Here is a 20,884-nt window from a genome sequence, read left to right on the forward strand (position 1 = left end):
AGCATGAATCAGCCTGTCTGCTCCAAGGTAGAGGCTACGATTCTGTCTCATGTTTAATGGGAACTCTTTCTCCCCTCCTCTTCTTGGCTTCCTGCTTGGAAAGAATACTCTCCAGAGACAATTTTGGATCTGGACCACAGTCTTGCTCCCTACCGATAACTAAGTATCTCTGGGCAGGAGTACATTTAAAGAAGCAGCTGGTAATTATGAGCCAAATGCTTACTGGCAGGATTTCCCCCTGCTACTGAGCCAATGCTTTTTGGGAACTAAGTGACTCTTTGGTGATAACTATCAGGTAAAACCCATAAACCAGGGGAGGTTCCCTTACTACAACCATGAGCAAGAAACAATGCAAAGGTGGGTGGAGGATGGCTAAAAATTGTATCTGAGGGTTGCTTGACTTCCCTCTCCCTCCACTCACCCAAAGTGGTTGTGATTAACTGCTGGGCATTTTCTAGGTAGTGCTTGATAGGTACAAAATCTGTTCCCACGTCTACAGCAGTAATAAAAACAAATGACCTTTTCCTTCCAGCTAATCAAAACTTACTGAGCAGCACAGAAAACCATCACAACACTTACTCTTTTGGAGGGTTAAGGTCTTCTGGGCGAGCCTCGAAGAACCTGAAGACTTCATCACACTGTGAAATATGGGGAGGAAGCCGAACCAGTGCCTGCAAAACAAAACAGAGAGCGAGAAGCACTTAGACATAAGCCAAGTCTGAAACACGGCCTCAAACATCTAAACTACCAAACACGAAGAGGCAAAACAGTCTTGGCAGGGGCAAAGGAATACTGAAGAACAGCATCACACCTAGTTACTTACCAAAAGAAGAAAGCAAATAGCAAGCCTTGACTGCAAATGTCAGGTAGGAAGCAATGAATTCAGACAAGCAACAGTTCTTAGAATCAGCCAATGGAACTGATTTTGCCATGTGCTCAAGAGCAGAATTTGGTCCACAAGTGCAAAACCGTGACACTGCATAGGTAAGTGCTCTGTGGCTGGGACAGTCTGTGACATGGGCTTGCACAGCACCTCAGATGCTGAGGTTAGGGCTTACGGGCCTTATGTCAATGCACACAAATTCAACATCCACTCAGACAACAGATTAATGTGCTCCATAAAGCTTTCCATTAAGCATTGTCCACACAAAAAGCAGAGTTCGCTAAAAAAAAAACCCATAACCAAACCAAACAACAATTTGCTCCTAAATTAACAGGAAAGGAAGTTTGATTAAATGTCTGAAAAAAAACCAAATCAAACCCAACCAAAACACAGAGACACTTTTTCTGCATGAAGAAGGTTGTACAGCATGTCCTGGCTAACAGTGTCTGTGCACTTGCCTTGGCAGACAGACATAGCACTTGTCACATTCAGCAATAGCTAAGTACAGTCTGGGCATCAACCACATTATGTTGAAGTGTACTGGAAAGCAAGACCTAAAGCAAAACAAGCACACAAGGCAGAAACACCCCATGAATTTGCTGTTCAGAATCTAGAGCTTTATGGTGCCAAAGGAAGTCAAAGAGCTGCTCCCAGCCCACAGAGATGGGTCAGCAGCTCTTAGTGACACAACTCTGAGACTGCCTCTAGAAATTACAAGCAGGAGAGGAAAATAGGCTGGACTTCACCTCCTCCTGCTCTAAGTTATGCTGAAAATATCCCACAAGTTAAATATAGACCAAGCTTCTTAGAGTTGCTGTAAACCTGTTTGACAAAATGAGATTGTCTGGCTCTTCTCCTGAAAGTAGGACAAACAATCTTGAAAGACGGATGAAAAACTGCATCAGAACTAAATGAAGATGCATTAGGGTGAACAAGTTATAATAACCATGAGACATCTGATTGATCTTGGTCAGATACACCAGAAGGTGCAAACAAAGCACAAAGGCAGGAGAAGGCAGTTGGTTACCATTACAGTTCTTTTTAACCAGGCTGTAGAAGAGGCCAGATTTGTTTCCAAGACCACATTTGCTTGGGGATGTGAAGGGAAAGAGTTGGAAAAATCCTGCTATGAAACTGCAGGTCTCCCATATTGGATGATGTGGTCTTGCTTTGCAGTGTTCAGAAATTCAAAGTAAAATGCTTCCACATCTACAGCTCTCCTTTCCTTTGTGAAGGGATATTATAAGAACATTAGGAAAATCCATTTGGTATCACTAGGCCTGTGAAAAATGAGGCTCTGGCCTTTGGTCATGTGGAACTGCACTACAGAGTTGAAAAAGATGCCTTGCAAAAAGGAAGCAGCATCAGATGTAGAAGCTGGGGAACAGCTTGGTGGGTCCAAGTGCCAGGGTAAGCAACCACTGGCTGCTGCACTAAAGCAGGATGAAACAGAACAGCTGGAAACTCAAGCACTTTTATGGGAAAAAAGGATGCCCTAGTCTCCACCTCTGTTTGTTCAAACACGTCTAAAAGTGTAACAAAGGTGTGAGCTCTGCTTTATTCCTCCTCTACATAAATACACGCATCCAGCTGGCAAACCAGGAATAACACTGGGAAGTCAGGAAGCACCCAGGAATATTAATAATCACAGCATGTTGAAAGAAAAATGCCTCACCAGCACAGGCTAACAAGAACATAAACAACATTTATTCATCCGCACCCCAAGCAAGAGACAGCAAAGCAATGCTGTCTAACCAACAGTGGATGAAGCTGATATTTAGCGCTGGCTCTACTACTCACACCCTTTTTGGTTAGGGCAGGTTACTTAACCTCTTTTCATCAAATTCAGCTGTGATATATCTTCAGTTACCCCTTACAAGGCTGAGCAATAACACTTACCTAATCTGCAGAAAGGTTAGGAGGCTCAGATATTCAATATCTACAGTGTGTTTTGAAATCCCAAAGGGCTCAATCTTGCACAGTCAATGGGGCAAGAGCAAGCACTGCAAACGATATGTATCATTACTAGAGAAACACAAATACCCCAGTTACACCCATTGCAGGGGGCCTCGGACATCAGACGCCTTCCCTACAGGTCGCAGGTGCTCACCCTTCCCAAGAACCAGGCTCCAGATGTCAATACTGAGCTGGAGCACAGAGTGTGTTTTCAGTGATGGAGGAATGCAAAGCTGCTGTGGAGATTTTTGTTCCTAAATCAAGGGAAGCTTTGGGAAATCTGAATCCCCTGAATCAGTGGTTGGCTGCCTGGAAATCTCTAGAAGCACTGTGGTCCTGCCAAGCTGAAGGGGGATAACTGAAAAGCACCTCTCTGACTCCAGGATTTTGCAGGGAGTGGATAAAAATCAGCCAGTCATTTCCACACCCAACCATCCACCTTCCCACCCTGTGGCAGGTCTGGCTCTTCTGCTTCTGAATCATCTCCCAGCTTGCTGCAATTTCCAGCCTTATGCACAGAGATGGACAAAATCCACCCCATAGTAACTTACCATTGCACATTTTTTGGGAAGCTCAGGTGTGAAGTCCAACCAGTCAGTTTTTACTTTTCTCTTTTTTTATTTTCTTTTTTTTCAGAACAAAACCCAAAAAAGTGGTAAGAAACTCTAAGAAACAGTTTAAAGAAATGCAACCAAGGACATAAAACCAATCAGGATCCTTCTATTAAGTTTTGAATAGCAGCAGGGAGCAGCAACACAGTTTAGTGAGATGCATCTCTTCAGCAAATACACAACGTTCACCATGAACAAGTCAAGGCCAATACAATTCCAGCAAGCAAACAAAAAGTGCATTGAGGAGATGAGGGACACCACTGTCACTCTGCAAGGGGAAAATACAAGCTGCTGGCATTTCCAGCAAGACAGTTCCAGGGCAGAACTGCAACAGCCTGAAAGAAAGACTGAAAGGGGCAAGGGAAGAGGTGTAAAGACGAGGACAAACAGAAAGGACAGGGAAGTTATATTCTTCTGGGGATGGGGAAACCAGAGGTAAATGCACTCAGCAACAAACAGCAAGTGTCCAGGAACAGCAAGGAACTTGCACAGGAAAGGTGAGAGATAAAGAGTGGCAGCAAGCACTTCAGCCTTGCTCAAGCATTGAGTACTATCAGTAATAGCATGTTTCCTTGCTTGGCATGCACAGGTGGACGTGCGCTGCTCATCCCTCACACATCCCTCAGGAGATAGGCTTTTATGTGTCATTCCAGCCCATAATGATGTCTGTCTCTACATTACAGGTTACATACAGTCTTACAGAGCAAGTGACTCGAAAGGCTGTTGAAAATCTGTAACATTAGGCAGGGTGTGAGCTGGCAGCCATTCGTGCTCAGAGCCCACCTGTGGAAAGCTGCTGTGTGCCACACACAGCAAATCAAAGCCAGCAGAGCACCAAATGCAGGCAGGGGTTCATTGCTTAAGGTTACACGAACTGGAAACTTCTGGAAACTGGAAAGTCTGTGGGACTGTATCACAGCTCAAAGGCTTCATGGAACACATGGAATGAAACCCTGCAGGTATTTGTAACGACGCATTGAATGTGGTGGGTTGCATTTATGCAGATACGTTTATAAAGAACTGATGCCTAGCTGTGTATATGGAAAAATGCCGAGCACATGCATGTGTATATATGCACAGAATGGTATTCACCCCACTGAACTTTAAGTGTCTTAAATGGGACACTGGTCACACTTGTCTATCAACTTGTATCCTTGCTAGAGAAAGAGCAGCATCTTCAGAGGGGGCTTGGTCTACCCCCTGCCATGGGTGTTTAGCTCTGGAAGGGGTAGAGATATGTCTGGATAGAGAGAGAAATGTCTGTGTACCTGTCTTGACAGGTTCAAGGATTAAACCTTGAAAGAGAGGCAGGACTGAGAGACCAAGAGGGACATTGTTTGTGAAGTATGGTCTCTCAAATAATGAACATTAATAAAAGAATGACCAGTACTTACTGGCACTAATGTGACTTCCTCATTTAATTTTTATTTAGGTGGTGTCCATTTGGGTACTCAAACCTCACTACAGAAAAGCCCGTAAGTTTCTACTTAAAGCCATATCCAGCTTTATGGGACAGCATGAAGGCATGTGACAAATCCAGGTTAGCGTTTATGACAATGGGACGTTACATCTTAAGGTCTTCCCTGCATTAAGATGCTTCCCTCAATTAGGATCAACACACACAAATATGGAAGTCAGCAAATTCAGGCCAGCGTCTTCCCAGAGGGCTGTGAAAGGACAGAGGGATGGTTTTGTGAACCACTGACCTGAAAGGTCTTTCTTGAAGACAGGATGGTTGGTACTGGACAAACACCAGAGGTGTGTTTGAGAGATCAAAAGCCTCATGAATAAAATGCCCCTCGGGAAGGGAGATCTATGAAGTTGTTCTTTCTTTCACATTGGCAAAAATTCCTAGACAAATTTAGAAAATCAGGCCCCATGAGCCCAGAAGACCTTAAATCACACTAAACCAATTCCAAGCCTACAGTTAAGACTGAAATCATCCACAGAAACTAATTCCAGTGGGCAGCACACATTTACTGGCAAAACACAGTTTGTTTGGTAACTCACTCAGGTTACCAGTAAGGACGTCCAGACTCTGCACTTTCTTGTTTACAGATGAGAAAACTCCTGGAAATTTTCGTGCATATCCCATTCCTCTCATTTTCATTGCAACTTCAAAGTTTATTGCAGCCTTAGCAAAACCACTGGCCTAGTTACCTCTGTGATGGCATTTCTCTAAGCTGGTACAATGCTCTGGGAATAACCCAAGCATGAGGGCTAAAGAGGTTGAAGCTGTAGAGTCGAGAGGGATCCTGCCTCTGATACAGAATCTTCTGCAGACCTCCCCTTAATGCCAAGTAGCCCCACAAACTCTAAGACAGCTTCTGCTTATTCCTGGCACAGAAACCACAAACACATTCACACAGCAGGAGTTAAGACCTGCTTCTCAGCCATGCAAACTGCCACACTGACAGTCTGAAAAAACAAGACAACAAATGGTCAAACATTTGCATCCCCCATTTGTGCTTCAGCTTTCCAGTACAGGTAAAATGGATGGAGAACTCCTATATTGGGAAAAAAAAATAAAAATAAAAAAAAAATTAAATTAAAAAAAAAAGAAAAAGCCATGAACTTTACATTTGAACCTGCCTCCCTCTGCTGCCACACAGATTCCAGTGGACAAAGGTCTATTGTTTTGTTTATTCATTTTATTATCTCACATCACATTTACTCCATCAGCTTCACCCACATCATTCCAGCATAATTCTCTAATTTTTTCAAATTTTTCAGCCTACTCATTTGAGGAGTAACATGGGACGTAAGCTTTGAATTCCTAAAGAAGCGGCACTGAATTTGTCAAAATTATGCTCTTTCTCTACAGTTCCATACAATTCTCTAAAGGGTCAAAACACCCACTGAAGAGGGGTAGAAAAGCAGAAAATGGGTACAAAGGCAAATTAAATACAAATTACAGTAAACTGCAAATGAAATAAAAAGACACTACATCAGGTACAATACATGTACGTGCAAGAGACCACTGGAGTAACATTCTGGAGAAGTAACTAAAGGTTTGTGACACTCAGTTCTGAGAACCACTGTGGCTGCTACTGGAGACAGGAAACCCTGGGCTGGGGGAAACTGGGCTAATCCAACACTGTGACCTGTGAACACAGGGTCTCTGTTCACAGAAGCAACATCTACCAATACACGGATTAAGTAAACAGCTTGGCTTCAGGGACGTATCCAGCCATGTCTGGGCAGCGGCAGCAGATCTGAACCAAAGTGAAACCTTTCTATGATTCTATGACCTGAGCCAGATTTCTCCAAGAGAGAGAAAGGAATTAATGACAGCAGGAATCACAGCACCACAGTGTCAACGAATGTGCCACCAGCCACAGCACATCCCTTGGCCATGACCTTGGCCAGCCCCAGCAGGCCTGGCTGGGTGAGGTCAGGCACAGACAATAGGGTCCCAGAGAACCAGCTGCCCCTGGTCACTGCTTTCACTGCTGGACGAGAAAGTCCCTGCTTTCCCCACCACACATGTGCTGGGTGAAGCCTGACATCAGCCAGCCCTCACTGCTCTTGTCGCTGGCAGTTCCTGTCTGAAGGAGGGCGGCTGGGGACCCAGTGAGACCCTACATATTTCAGAAAGAGCCATTTGCCTGCCAGCAGGAAGACAGTACACTAATTGTCACACAAGAAAGCCTGATCTCATGAGAGAGGACTTTAATCGCAGTTTCCTCCCCCTGGGGGTGCAGATGGCATGGGTTTCACCACCACCACCACCCCCAGCACGCCTCAGGCACTTTGGCAATCTGCTTCCAATTTTGGATGAGCAAATGTCTGACTGGAGAAGTTCTTGGGAATGCTTTCTTCCCCCCTCCACCTGCTCCTCTGACTTTCTCAAAATGGAAGGAAAACCTCAAGGGAAATAAGAGAGGAAGTTTGAGGTTTAAATAATATGCTGACAGACTCAATACCTCTGCAAAAACTCAGAATCCTACTTGCTTAGAAATGACTTTTATTCTACTGACAGAGAATGAATTATTGTCAAACCATAAACTCTAGGCTAGAAAGAAAAGCTCAGGTGGCTTAACCTTCTTCTTAACAGAAAACAGAATGCTTTTCTGTCCAGCAATAAATTTCCAGGCTTTCACTAATGAGGAGAAGCACTCCTGGAAGACACAGGTTCATCTTCAGTGCTGCACCAGCCACTGCTGTCCCTCATGAACACCACATGTGGCACCACAGAACAGACAAGAAGAAAACAGAAGATAACGCCACCTTAGTTGTGCCACTCTGCCTGCTCAACTCCCAAATCATCAAAGCTGATGTAGAAATAAAATCCACATTTAGGGCAGGCAAGGCTTAGAGCCTTTACTGAATAAATGAGGCACCAAACCAGTACGTAAAGTGTGCCAGGGAAAGTGCTGCAAGGACCTTGGGAGCAAAGAGCAGCCTGTTTCCACCTGCCCTGTTAGTCTTGGTGGTGTTTGGGAAGGACCAACCTTCCCTGTGATGGATGTCACCACTATCCAGCAGGGAAATGCCAGTGCTGGTGGTGGCCCTGAACCCCCCAGGCAGAAGGGCTGTCCTGCACTCCCCAGAGCCCTTACCCTGCAGTACTCATCGATGGGCTTCAGCCTCTTCACTGCTACGTCCCGGACATGGCTCCTCCGGAACAGGATCTTGCCTATAGAGAGAACACATGAAAGAGAGGGTTACAGGCATCACCTGCCATGTGGGATAGCACAGCAGCACCAAGCAGATAGGTCAGCAGCAGAGTTTCATCCCTGGCTCCAGCCACGGCTGGCAGCATAAAACCTGGATGACTGCCACCACAGTCCTGCCTGTGTGAGCTGCTGGAAGGGGGCACAGTGACTTATGGGACAGAGGGGGGCAGGTTCTGATTTCATCCTGTAGATAACACAAAAGGTTTTGGTTCGCTTCTAGTGATGGCACTATCCTGGAATGGACTGACACTTTGTTATGACTCGCTCCTAACTCAGGGTCACTTTGGCATGTTCGTGCTGGCTGTGCAGGAAGCATCACTGGGCTCCATCTGCTCCTCACTCATCTGCCTCCCACTGTGGATGCTCCTGCCCTTCCAGGCAGACAAACCACACACCCAGCTCACAAGCAAATACAAGACTGTTGGTGACAGAGCTCTGATAAATCTACACAGAGAAACCAAATAACAGAAGAAAAATAAACTAACTTTTTTTTAAACTAAAAAAAAAATAAAAAATACCCTCCACATCCTTACTGGACGACATTTCTGCAAGCAGTTAAGATTAAATAAACAATTGGGTTTTGTGTGAAACTGATTATAACAAAGTTTATCAAAATAATCTAGGAACTGAGTTTCCCCACACACAAGGATGTCATAGAGTTGGTATTTTTTTGGTTAGAAGGGATTATATCTTCATATCCTTTTTTGGTGGTTTTCTTCCCTTTTCCTTTTGTGCTGCATTTCTTTTAATATAATAAGACAAGAATAAATTGTATGTTCTCCCTGTGGTAGAAGAAAACAGTATCTGCCAGCATTATTTAGTCCATGAAATGTCTATGAAAAAAACCTCAACATCTATACCACACCATGCTCCAAACATCTTCTGCCAACAGGCAAATAAGATATTCATCCATAGATTGTGAGATAAGAAACTGGACTAAGAAATCAAAACAGATCAAAAATCTGAGTATGTGGCTTTGACTTCATCTGATTATACAGTCTGAGAGGTTAATGAAATGGCAGCCTTTGACAGTCCAGTAGCAAAGGCTCTAAGCCCCCCCAGATACTGCCCCTTTTGGTTGCCTTTTCCTCCACAGCTGCTAATCTGGAAGGTGTTAAAGCCTTTTGTTTCAGACAGGAGAAAGTGGTTTATCTTTATCCCCAATTCTGGCAACAAAACAGTTTGTGCTGTGAGGTAGAGCCATTTCCTGGTGCCATCAATTTATCTCTCTGGGTTTCCTGTGGTTATCTCATTACTACTTGTTGAGCCATCCCTGTAGGATGTGATGTCTTGTGGTCACCAGAAATCTTCAATGGCTGTCTGAGACATTGTATCATCTCAGCTTGAGCAATTTAGTCAAAGGCTGCTGGAGAAGGAAAGTGGCAGTTCCATCTTCCTGCACTGACCCACTCTGGACACACCGAAACATTCTCGCTTTCCTGCTTCTCTGTCTGGTAAATGGTGAGAATTACCTGCCTTGAGGATCACACTTTACTTGTACTGCATTACTCAAACTGCTTTTTTGGGGAGGAAAAAGGTAGGGTTAGCTATAGAGAAAGGAGTAGTTCCTTTCTCTGTGCTCCAGAAATGCTGCCGTGTGAGATCTTGGTATTTTTTTTTTTGTAACTTTTATAAACATACTGCAAAGAGAAAATGACATTTTGGAAACATTCTCACTTTCTGGCTTTCCTGTTTTCAGTTCAAGCCATGAGTCGAAAGTTGAATGGGTGACCATATAAAAACATAAAGGAACCAAAGATTTAAACACATGAAAGATCTCCTGTAAATGCAACTCAGCTTTTCTAAAAGTAATAATAAAGAATGTTATATTAAACAGAGAATGTTACATTAAACAAAAAAGACCCCAGGATATGATGAATCTTAATTCAGTCCTTAAATGGAGATGGAAAATATCAGGGCAACTTTGGTGTTAGGACAAAACAAAGCCCAGAAGGTGCTTCCATTTTAATCCCGTCGGCAAAAGGAAGATTTTCCTTCTACTACTGGAAACTGGAAAAGACTTGATGAGGCGAGTGAGGAAGATCTGTAGCTGCCCAGTCCAGTATGGCATTCAAGTCTGAGATCTGGAGAAGACTGGCTGTTTTTGAGCACCATGGCGTTGCAGTCAACAAACTAAAAACAAGAAGAAAAACAAAGATACTGCAAACATCCAGTTCTGATGGGCAGCAAGGAAGGACCCCCTCTCTCATTCTGGAGGTCTTCAGAGAGGCAGAGAAGTCTCATTGCCAGAGTCACCAAAGTACCTCTAAGGAAGAACAGCTTCCCAAATGCCCAGCTTCTTGCCTTGTCTGGGAAGATACAGCGTGCTGATAGAAGCTCAGCCAAAGCCACCACAGCCAGCCAGGAGGAACCCCTGCAGACCCAGTGCGAGTCACTACTTCTCTCTCCAGTTCCCCTTTTTCTCCTGGTCTTCCTCTGAAAGCAAAGGAGGTCCCGCAGGACTGGAAAAGGAAGGGAATGTGAGAGACCCATGTTGTAAACTCTTTACCTTCTCCAAGTGAGTGCAGACCCCATCAATGGAAAGCTTTGACTAACAAGGGAGGTAGGGTCACCCTAAATCCAGGGAAGGCAAAGAGCTGGGCAGCAGGAGCACATCAGCCAGCAAGGAGCCCTCTGGACAGCACTTGAAGGGAGCATTTCACCCAGCACCAATATCAAGTGGGGAAGTTCCAGGGTGGTTGGTAAATGCAGAACAGCCCAGGCAATTTCCTCACAAGGGTGGAATAGTGGTTTACGTGCCACTTCTATAAGGAAGGGATCTATTATCTGTGAGTACACAGAATGCTGCTTATTCTCTCCTGATTTTTATTGAAGCTCTTTTAAGCCTCCTCAGGCACTACAGCCCCATTTTACAGAAGGATGAGTGGCTTTTAACCATGCTGCAAGCCCAGCTAGGAAGTGAACAGGAAGTCTGTCTCAGTTCAGATGGGAAGTCATGAGTTATGTGAGATGATGCTGCCTCATGCAAATATTTCATTCACTGGTGTGCCAGGCTTGGACAGGGCCAAGGGAGGTCTGGCACATGTTAGGAAGGGCTCCGAAGACAGCAGCAACTGGAAAGAGAGACGTGGGAAAGACAGGGCTCCAGCCCTGCTGCTAATGCAGGATAACAGTATTTATTTTTATCATTTTTTTCTTTAAAGAAAATATTATTCCTAGGAAATTAATATGGATAAGAGGCAAAGTATCAGGTTTAACATAGTAGAGAACATCTTAAGTCATCCCTTAATCTCTGTGTGTGTGTGTATATACATACATATATATATGGTATCTTTAATTTCACGACCACACACCTCTTCTCTGACAAGACCTAAGTTTCCTCCTGTATACACAGTGGGTGCACAAAGTAGGAATAATAAAGCTATGCAGGAGACTATCTATCTGACAGCTGCTGATTCTGTAAGCTTAAATGTATCCTCAGAATATCACTTTACTGCTGCATCACAGGATGTGGTTTGTACAGGGAAGAAGCCCAGCTCCTGTGGGCTCAGTGATGCTGTGGAGCATAGTCTCAAGACAGGACAGCACCAGGTACCACCAGGCAAAGAGACACTAGAAGTCCCCAAGGGGATGCCTAGCAGGAGAATCCTGTCCTTCCTCTTCAAGCAAGGGGAACATAGGGTACAAAGCCCCTGCAATCACAGCAGATGCCAGCTGTCAGCAGCCACTGCCCTTGACTGGTGATTGGTAAGCTCTAAGACAGTCTCTAAAACAAATCTCCTGACCACACAGTTTGCCACCAAGGAGAGGTGCTGCATACTTAGGCCTTGAGACCTTCCAGGGATGCCTTTGTGATCCTCCCACCATTGTGCCAGGGGCTCAGTCCTGAGCTGCCAGCTCTGCTGCTCCCTTGGAGCCAGACAGTGAATGGCAGCTGCTGCAGGGGCAACAAGGAGCCAGGGAAATTGTTTTTAGCTCCTTTCCAAATCTGACAGAGAACAGATTCATCTCTTAGTCCTACTCTCTGATTGCTGAGCTTGAGTCTCATTTCCAGGTATGCCTGGGTGATGGATTGGCCTAAGGACACCAATTGATGCAAGGAGCCTCTGCCAGAGACTGAGACCAAACACACTATCAAAGGGATGATGGACAAATGCATGATGACATTTGATCTTGAATTTCAAGCACCATCAGCACACTTCAGAATGAAGTATATGATGCAAGCCATATGATAAATATTCTACAGTGGACAGCCCAAAGACTAATGGGAGCATTAAAAATACTCTAATGTCTCATCTGATTTATGTTTAAAAGAGACATGTGCTGCCCTGACTACAGAAGCTCTAGCTGTAGAGTTTCTGTTAGTTCTGTCTCCCAGGAGCAGGAAAGAGCTCCTGCTTCTACCTCTTCATGTTGTTCTTGTTACTGGGATGTTGATTCTCTGCCATTTTTACCTGAAAACCTGGGAGCTACCAGGTCTGCATATATTGCCAAGGAATATGTTTAACCCAAGATCAACTTCTCAGAGTTGGGAGATGAGGTAAGACTCTTTTTGCAGTTATACTGCATCAGTTGCATCAGTGAACAAAAGTAAAGAATTTAGCCCTCATGCAGGGCTTTTGAGCTAAGAAGCTTCTTCCAGTGTAATCAAAACTATTTTGCTGCTCAAGCATTTTTATGAAGGCTTCTAATTCTTACACATGGCTGTTTGAATTATTCTTATACACCAAATAAGCACAGGCCTGCAACCAAACATGACACAAATTCTCCTCAACCCATTTAAACTGTGACATCCACCACAGGGTCCTGCCAAAACTCTCAGGCACCTGATACACAATCTATCTCCCAAATGGAGCATTTAAACATGCACTGCCATCTTGCAGTGTAAAATAGACAAATCAACAGCACAACACTATGGAATAGAAAAAAAAATTATTTTTCTCATGGAAGTACATGTGATTGTCAATCAGATGGCAATGATAGCAGCCAGAAGGGAGGTGTGTTCCTTACAAAATAATACCTTATTTTAAATGGGGATTCCAGTTTCCACGGATTGTTTCACCCATGATTTCCTGGAGTCAGAAAGTCAGTGCCAGGGTCCTAACACTGATGGCATTTGCTCCTGACAAAGAAAGGGGAGGGAAATGATTCATAGTGTTTCCACCGGTGGGAGGGGGAAGGACTTTTTTAATAAGAGTCAGAACTGTTGGCTGAACTTGTCTTGTCAAAGAGCCTCAGCTGATAAAGGCCTTTGCTAATCAGTAGGAATTACTATGGAAGGTGACAAGAGGTGATGGAGACAGATGGGGCAGCCAGGAAAGCCACACAAGCAATAACAATATTGCCCTGAGATGTGGGGGATGGTGGGGACAGTGTCCTCCTGCCCTTGGATCCTGTTTTTAATGTACATAAGCTGCAATGTTAAAGAAAATCACTGAGAAGCAATAAAGCATGGGAAGTAACATGGCTTGCATAAAAGAGTATCAGCAGGAAATCTTCCTCCATTAGAAGTGATAAGCAGAATATGCTCTTACAGGAATAATTAGAAAGGGAAACCAAAAACAGGCAAGTAGTGAGGCTGGATTCCCTTCCAAAGAGCTCCTACCTCTGAACCTGGCTGTTTTGCAGTGTTTGGAGGGGCGGCTATTATCCTCCAGGGACAACAGCATCAGCTCTAGAGCAGCTTTGCTAGTGCATACTTCATGAATTCAAGCATCAGGCACAGCTGGAAGGAGGAAAGTCATGAGCACTAACAGTGAAATTCAGGGGTGATAGGCGGGGGCCATGGGGTGCAAATCTCAAGCTATGCTTGTAGAATACTTTGTATAGGCCAAGAGCTACTTCATGTTACTCTGTGTCCTGCTGCTATCACCCAAACAACCCACTGTGGCTGTAATCTCCTCTTCAAATGTCCCAGTTACAAATCTCCTGCCTACCCAAAGCAAACCAGGAATCATGGTGTAGGCAAATTATAGAGAGTTTGGTCTGGAAAAGGCAGGCAGAAGTTGCACAAAATTATCCTTTCACTTTTTTCACTGTGGGGCAGCTCCCTTTGCATTAGTCTGTGAGCACCAGCAAACTCAGAGATCCACCACCACTTCACTTAAAACAACTTTACCACCAGAGTACAGCAAAGTGAACCATTTACCCCACACAAGAGGATCTCAGTATAAGCACAAGACCCCAGAACCTTTAAAACTGAACTTCCCAGTCTGTGGGTGGTTGTAAAATATTGGAAGTGTTGATTCAGTGGGTCCGGTCTTCAATTTCTACAGTGAAATCGGTGCCTCCTAGAACTACACAGCTCAGCTTCTCCAAGGGGGAAAGTGAATCTGTGTGTAATTGCTGGTTGCAAGTGCTACATTATCCTGCAAACAGCCAAGAGCTCTTAATTGCAGAAAGCAGTCAGTGTGTCTGAGGGCAGAGGGAGGAGGGTGTTCACACCTGCAGCCAGCAACTGGCACACCCGCACCTGGAGGAACCAGCACGATGATAATTCCAAGTCCCACAGAGACAAGGAGCCAAAAGAGGGTCAGGTATTCAAAACATCTGAGAAACAATGCCTTAGGAAACAGCAGGGCTTCCTCACACAGAGGATGCAGGAGTGTCCTGCTCTTTGCATACTCTCTACTATGCTGCAAGCAAAATGCACAGAAAATCAGGAAAGCCTATGCAGATCCAAAGCATCATCCTTACCTATGCATGCTTCTCCCTTAAGATAAGAATCACATCCACTGCACTCTTTGTTTCATTTTGTTGAATATCCTCCAAAAAAGACCCATTTCTAAATATCCATGACCGAGTCATTTAATGTGTAAAACCACTGACGTTCAAATAATGATCAAGCTACCTAGATATTGCGCCAAACTGAGCAGAGAAGCATCAACCACTACATCTCAATGCTGAAACACTTGGTTTTCCTGGCGCCACTGTCCTGCCTTCACCAAGGTAGTTAATGGCTCCTAACCTGTGATTTCCAAATCATTAGGGCTCCACAGTTTGCAGAGCTATGTTCCAGAGTACCTTTCACTCCCTGGGCAGCGTTGGAATGATGTACATCACTGTATGTTGGCCCAACAAATTTGGGAAGCAGCAGTTCCTGTGGGTATTACACACTTGCTGGTGAAAATGGTTGTTTCATCTGAGCTACTGCAGTGCCTGACTCCTGAGAAGGACAAGGAAAGAGCCTCTCAAATGCCTTTGTGCCACCTTAACCATAAAAAATACTCCAACTAAAGGGCAAGACCATGTCCCTGCAGCTACACTAACAAAACTCTTCCCCTGCTCTTCGCAAACCCACATCAAGTACCACCTTGCTCACTGGGACCTGGTAAAGTCACCAGGCATTTTCCTACTGACATAGAGTGGTATGGACCTTCAGGAAAGGACCATATGGTCCCTTCTCAATCTTTTAAAGCAGGAGCCTTAAGGAACAGAGCCTATTAAAACATTTACACTGTCTTATGAGACCTGTCATTCATGCAAGAGTTGGTGTGACACTAAGCCTGAGACTACTTCAGAGGCCCTGGGCCAGCACCAGCCTCACTGACAGGGAGCCTGTGAGCTACATCCACTGGGATGAGAGACCCTACAGCAGGGTCACTCCAGAGTGATGGATATGCACCACACCCTTGCCAAACTACACTGGAAAAGCACAGTAAGGTCTCAGCCACATCCTCTGGCATGATGGGCAGTAACACAACTTGGGAGACTCCACCCTTAAGCTGGTTGAGAACTGGAGCTGCGAATAAAATAATATTTGCACTCATACCACATAGGTCAAAGTTATTATTACAGGGAGGTTGATCATGCAATAACGCGGTGCCACAGCGTATGTTCTTACAGGAACACTGCAAGTGGAAATTGAGGGGTAGGGATGCAAAGGTGGCTTCACAAGGTCACAAAATGAGCACTCACTAATGAAAGCCATAGAGCCAGTCCCTAGATCCCTCTGCTGATCACATGCAGAATGAAAATACATGTACCTTGCTATCTAGGGCCTGAAAAATCTTCCTGTTCGTTTATTTTAATTGAAAACAAATTCTAAATTTTTGCCATGAAAGAGGCAAAACTCTCTCCAGTGGAAGACCTTGATTAGGTCAGCTGCCAGTTTACACATGTGCCACATTGTAGGAGGTGAAATTCAGCAGCCAGATTGGCAGGGACATTGCTCCACAGAGCAGCTGTGGTATTTGGAAGGCACCAATAAACACAGAAATTAAACAAAGAAACAACATGGCAGCAAACAAACTAGGTGTCTGCTTGTCAGAGGCTGGAACTCACCAGCTAGGCTTTCGGAGAGCTGTAATAAGAAATTAAATCCCCTGTGCTTCTCAAAACAGAGCACTGTTCTTGTTTTCTAAATCAAAGTGCTCTCTTGGAGTCCTCCAGGTGAAACTGCTGACTAGTTTTAAGCTGAATTTTCACTAGATGACAGCAGGTACAGAAGAAGCTGCTGAAAAACAACCAGAACAAAACTGGCTGGCCCCTGAGTCAAGAAGCTCATCTGTAGACTAAGACACCATCTCAAACCACAGACATCATCCTCTGGTTCCAGGCACATCTCTTCAATATGTCTTACTTTTAAGTGTTATTAAGACAAACTCTGGTAGGGATTTCCTCTCTGCCTGCTCTGATCCCTGATAAAGCTAATGCTGTTTCAAAGGCTTACAAGCACGCACTTTAAAGCAGGGATGACAAGTCTCTGTGTTTTAGGAGAAGGGAGATAGCACTTTTATTTCTAGCACATGTTGGGGCTCTGATTGGCACAGTCACCTTTGCCCCAACCTGCGCCAGCTTTGACGCCAGACCTGCACCCCTTGCCCTGTCTCCTCTGAGCCTGCAGCGCAATAACCCAGCTGGGACTTGTGCCCACAGGTATTGGTTTGATCTGGCTAAGATGGAGATGATTTTTCCCATAGCAGCAGAGCGTGGTGCTGTGCTTTGTATCTGTAGCTAGAAAGGTGTGATAACATCCCAGAGTTTTGGCTGCTCCAGAAGCAGAGCTCACACAGACTCACAGCTACCTAACATTGCCAACACCACTACCAAAAGGCTGGAGTGGGCAAAATCTTGGGAGGGAACATAGCCAGGACAGCTGACCCAAAATGACCAAAGGGATATTCCAAACTGTATGACATCAGCTCAGTAGTAAGAGCTGAGAGAAAGGAGAGGCATTCATTATTTATGACACTTGTCTTCCAGAGTAACCATTACACATAATGAAGCTCCACTTCCAGGGAAGTGGCCAGACATGGCCTGCTGATGGGAAGTAGACAATAAATCTTTCATTTTCCTTTGCTTCCACATGTGACCTTTGCTTTCACTTTATCAACCTGTCTTTATCTTGACCCACAAGTTGTTTTTTCCCATCTTATTTCCCCCTGCCTGACCTGCAGAGAAGGAGAGTGATACAGCAGCTTTATGGGCACCTGATGTCCAGCCAAGGTCAACCCACCACATCACATCGCCTGATGAAACAGCCTTTGGGTCGGGTCTGTGGCCAGGCCACCCAGTAGCAGCTCCTCTCTAACTCTTGACCACGAAGCCACCCCTACTGCCCCTTCACAGCCAATGCATGCAGGGTGACTCCTGTGGCAGGCAGTGGACATCATGGTCCATGTGGGCACAAGCAGCCTGCACCAATATGAGCCAGTGTGAGGTCACTCGGCTTCCTAGGGACAGCAAAGCTCACTCACACTGCTCCACCTCGGCTGCACGATTCCAAGCACTCCCACCAGCACTTATCACAGCTCAGCTGATGCACAGGAACAGGGAAATGATTTTATAATTACTTATCTGATAACCAGCCTCCTTCACACCCAGCTTCGCCGCGTGTGAGCACATCAGCTGCTTCCAGCTCAGGCCACTTATTGCAAACTATCCTCAAGTGTGACTTGGCACCAGCAGTGCCTGCTGCTGCCAGAAGACAGTGGAGGACAATCTGAAAAATTCCTCTCAGTTCCTCCATATGCAAGTAAATGTAGTGTTAAGGCTGCAAGAGGTCAGAGCTGCTGCCATGGATGCTGAGTATCCCCAGCTCTCCCCAGCCACCTTCTCCTGGGCTCAGCAAAGTGCTCATGTGTGATCAAAGGAGGAAACAGCACTGTCAGATGTCAACAGCTTTGCCCACTGCAGAATAAAAAGCCTCTTTCAGAGATTAATGTTCTGAGCAATTACTCACCCCATGAAAGCAAAAGTGTCTTCAGCCAAGGTGACACCAGGACCCTAGGACCATGCACACTTTTGTTTCCCTTCTGCAGTTAATATGGGCTTCTCATTTCTCAGGGAGAAGAAAAAAAGTTGGACTGGAAACTAATGTTTTGCTATTTTTTTTTAATTTTTAATGAGGATCACTGGGCCAGCAGCATAAAAACAACCCCAACTTTATTGCTAAATTAAAGAAAAAACACTGACATGAATCGGCACAGAAATCTGAATTAGGAATGTGAGCTGGTAATTACCCTTTTGGGCCTGGATTAATTGCATTTGAAGCCACAGGGACACTGAGCCGCCAAACGGGACTGACTGCTAACAAAATCCACCCCACAAACAAACCTGTCTTTCTCTCCCTGTGCCACCACACAGGAATGGCAGCTCCCCAAATGCTGTCTGCCTTTGTGTCCTGGTGTGCAGTGCTATTCAGGTCTGGATGGAGTTACAAAGTCACACTATTGGGTACCTCAGGTAACCCCCTCTGAGGTGGTCCAGCCTGCAGACTTGTGGTCTCCAAGTAGAAGGTCAAGAATGGACAGATGCCATCTCCTCCACCTCTAGATGGAGGATCACTACCTATGTGTTTAGCTGCAGTAGGTCAAGAATTCAGCTCTACTAGTGGCTATTACACACTAAAAAGGGTTGGAAGATTTAATCCACTTTGTTGCAGCGGTGTAGGAGTGTTGAATTTGGTTGGGCCAAAGATCTCTGTAATCTAGCTCCCTGTCTACAAGAATGGGCAGTAAAAGATAGGCAAGAAACAAAAAAACAGGGTGCATGTAACGGGATCCTTCTCCTGATACACACTTTCCCTTCCTGCACAGCAGAGCTTAGACATTTTGGAAATTAGAAAATAACTTTTAGCAACCAATGTTGGCTTCATCCTACAGATGAAACTGCTCTAGTGCATTTTTGAACCTACAGATTTTGTGGTCCCTATAGAGTCCTCTGGAAATGAATTTCATCATTTAATCACACAGCCTGTGATTTCATACTTCCTTTTGTTCACTTTAGGCATGCTTTTCAGATTTCTCAGGCTGCACCTGGTTTTTGCATTCTGAGAAATAAAATTAATGATGCTTTCCTCACTCTCAAATTTTTGGTGATTTCACAAACTTCTACTCTATCCCAACCATCACGTTGTTAAGATTGAAGACTTTTACTCTATTTACTCCTGTCCTACAAAAGCCAACTCACCTCTGTAATCACCTCTATCATCCTTCTCAGCATCTTACTTTATCACACTAACTTTATCATTGTACACTTTCTGAGAGGCAACACAGTATGAACTCAGTATTCACAATGTAGGGAAATCTTGGATTTCCATAGCTGAAGCTCTGGGTTTTGTTCCCCATTCCTTGCCTAATTCTTTTTAACACCACCTTTGGCTTTCTGACTGCCACTGACTGTTGAGCTGCAGTTTTCATGAAAACACCCTCAGAGCTACTGAAAGATCGTTCCCAGATTGCAATGGTTCTCCTCCCTGCCCTCTCCACTGCTTTGTGCTTACCACCACCAAACTGCCTTTTGACCACGTGTATTATGAGATCCTCCTCCAATGTTTTTCAGTCCAAATTTGGATATCCTTAGGGAATTTCACAACTGGGCAAGTTAGTTATGTTGCTAGCACATCCTAGACCAGATTATTCAAGAATCCCTGCTGGTAACTAACTTTGTGTATCTTTTCAGATAGGAAGTTTTTAAGTCCTCATCCCCAGAGGATGCATTGTTTTAAAATGTAGGCTCATTGACACCTATTAGCTTCAAGTCCCCTATTTTAAAATCTTTTCTGTAACATTATTTCAGATGTCAGAAATCAAGGATTGTTGTTAATGTCCACAAATGCCAAAGCATCCATCCTTAAATGAATGCTCCAAACTAGCAGAAAATAATCTTACAGCCTATGTAAGTCATACATCAAATAACAAGAAAGGCTGTTAATATAATTATCTTCTTATTGCTATTTTGGGAGGCACAGTAGGTTTTGACGGATCGGGAAGTAATAGGATCTCTTAAGCCTTAATTTACGAGTACGTCTGTCTTGAACAATTTTCCACATGGGAAATTAATCACATTCTGCCTAATGGGAGGAAAAATATCCTTTTGCAGTTTGAATTGGATTTGCCATGGTCAATTGGATGTGGGGTTCTTTTTTATCCCTATTCACAATCTGAGGTGTAGTGTTGCCATCCAAGATTCACTGTGCTAGATCCCACCACAACAGCAGAAGCTCCACTTGGTACAGAAGTGCAAGACCTCTCAGCAGAACCACTGCCCATCCAAAGACAACCGTGGGCATGAGGCGCTGGGAGATGACACTGGATGCTGCAAGACACTAAATGCTGGTGCAGTGCTGCAGTTCTGAATGACCCAGGACAAATGTCAACGGCAGCTCAAGGACTCACAGTCTCATGTACCATGTATACATTTATTCCTGCAGGTAAATTCCTGCAAGACACCACAAAGAACTGAAGGTTCCTAATGTGCCAGACTAATGACTCGTCTAGAAGCTGGCTGTTCTCTGTACCTCCACTGGCAGTCAAGAATGAGCTGTCCAGAAACTGGGGCTGGCCTTCCCT

General features: G+C 44.6%; 1 protein-coding gene across 5 annotated transcripts in view; it reads right to left on the bottom strand.

Moving 5' to 3' along the window:
- The window catches only part of SH3PXD2A (SH3 and PX domains 2A), a 247,803-nt gene that overhangs the window by 141,316 nt on the left and 85,603 nt on the right, over positions 1–20,884 (bottom strand). For all 5 annotated transcript variants that reach the window (XM_088059689.1, XM_088059690.1, XM_088059688.1 and 2 more), the window contains 2 exons: positions 8,013–8,089; positions 580–671 (listed from right to left, as the gene is read on the bottom strand). In XM_088059689.1, the coding sequence (XP_087915815.1) occupies positions 580–671; positions 8,013–8,089 (169 nt within the window). The remainder of the gene's footprint in view (positions 1–579; positions 672–8,012; positions 8,090–20,884) is intronic.

This window comes from Pseudopodoces humilis, chromosome 9 (genome assembly GCF_049639895.1).
Source record: "Pseudopodoces humilis isolate 2021_Gansu_Grassland_sample_001 chromosome 9, ASM4963989v1, whole genome shotgun sequence".
In the NCBI taxonomy this organism is placed as follows: Eukaryota; Metazoa; Chordata; class Aves; order Passeriformes; family Paridae; genus Pseudopodoces; species Pseudopodoces humilis.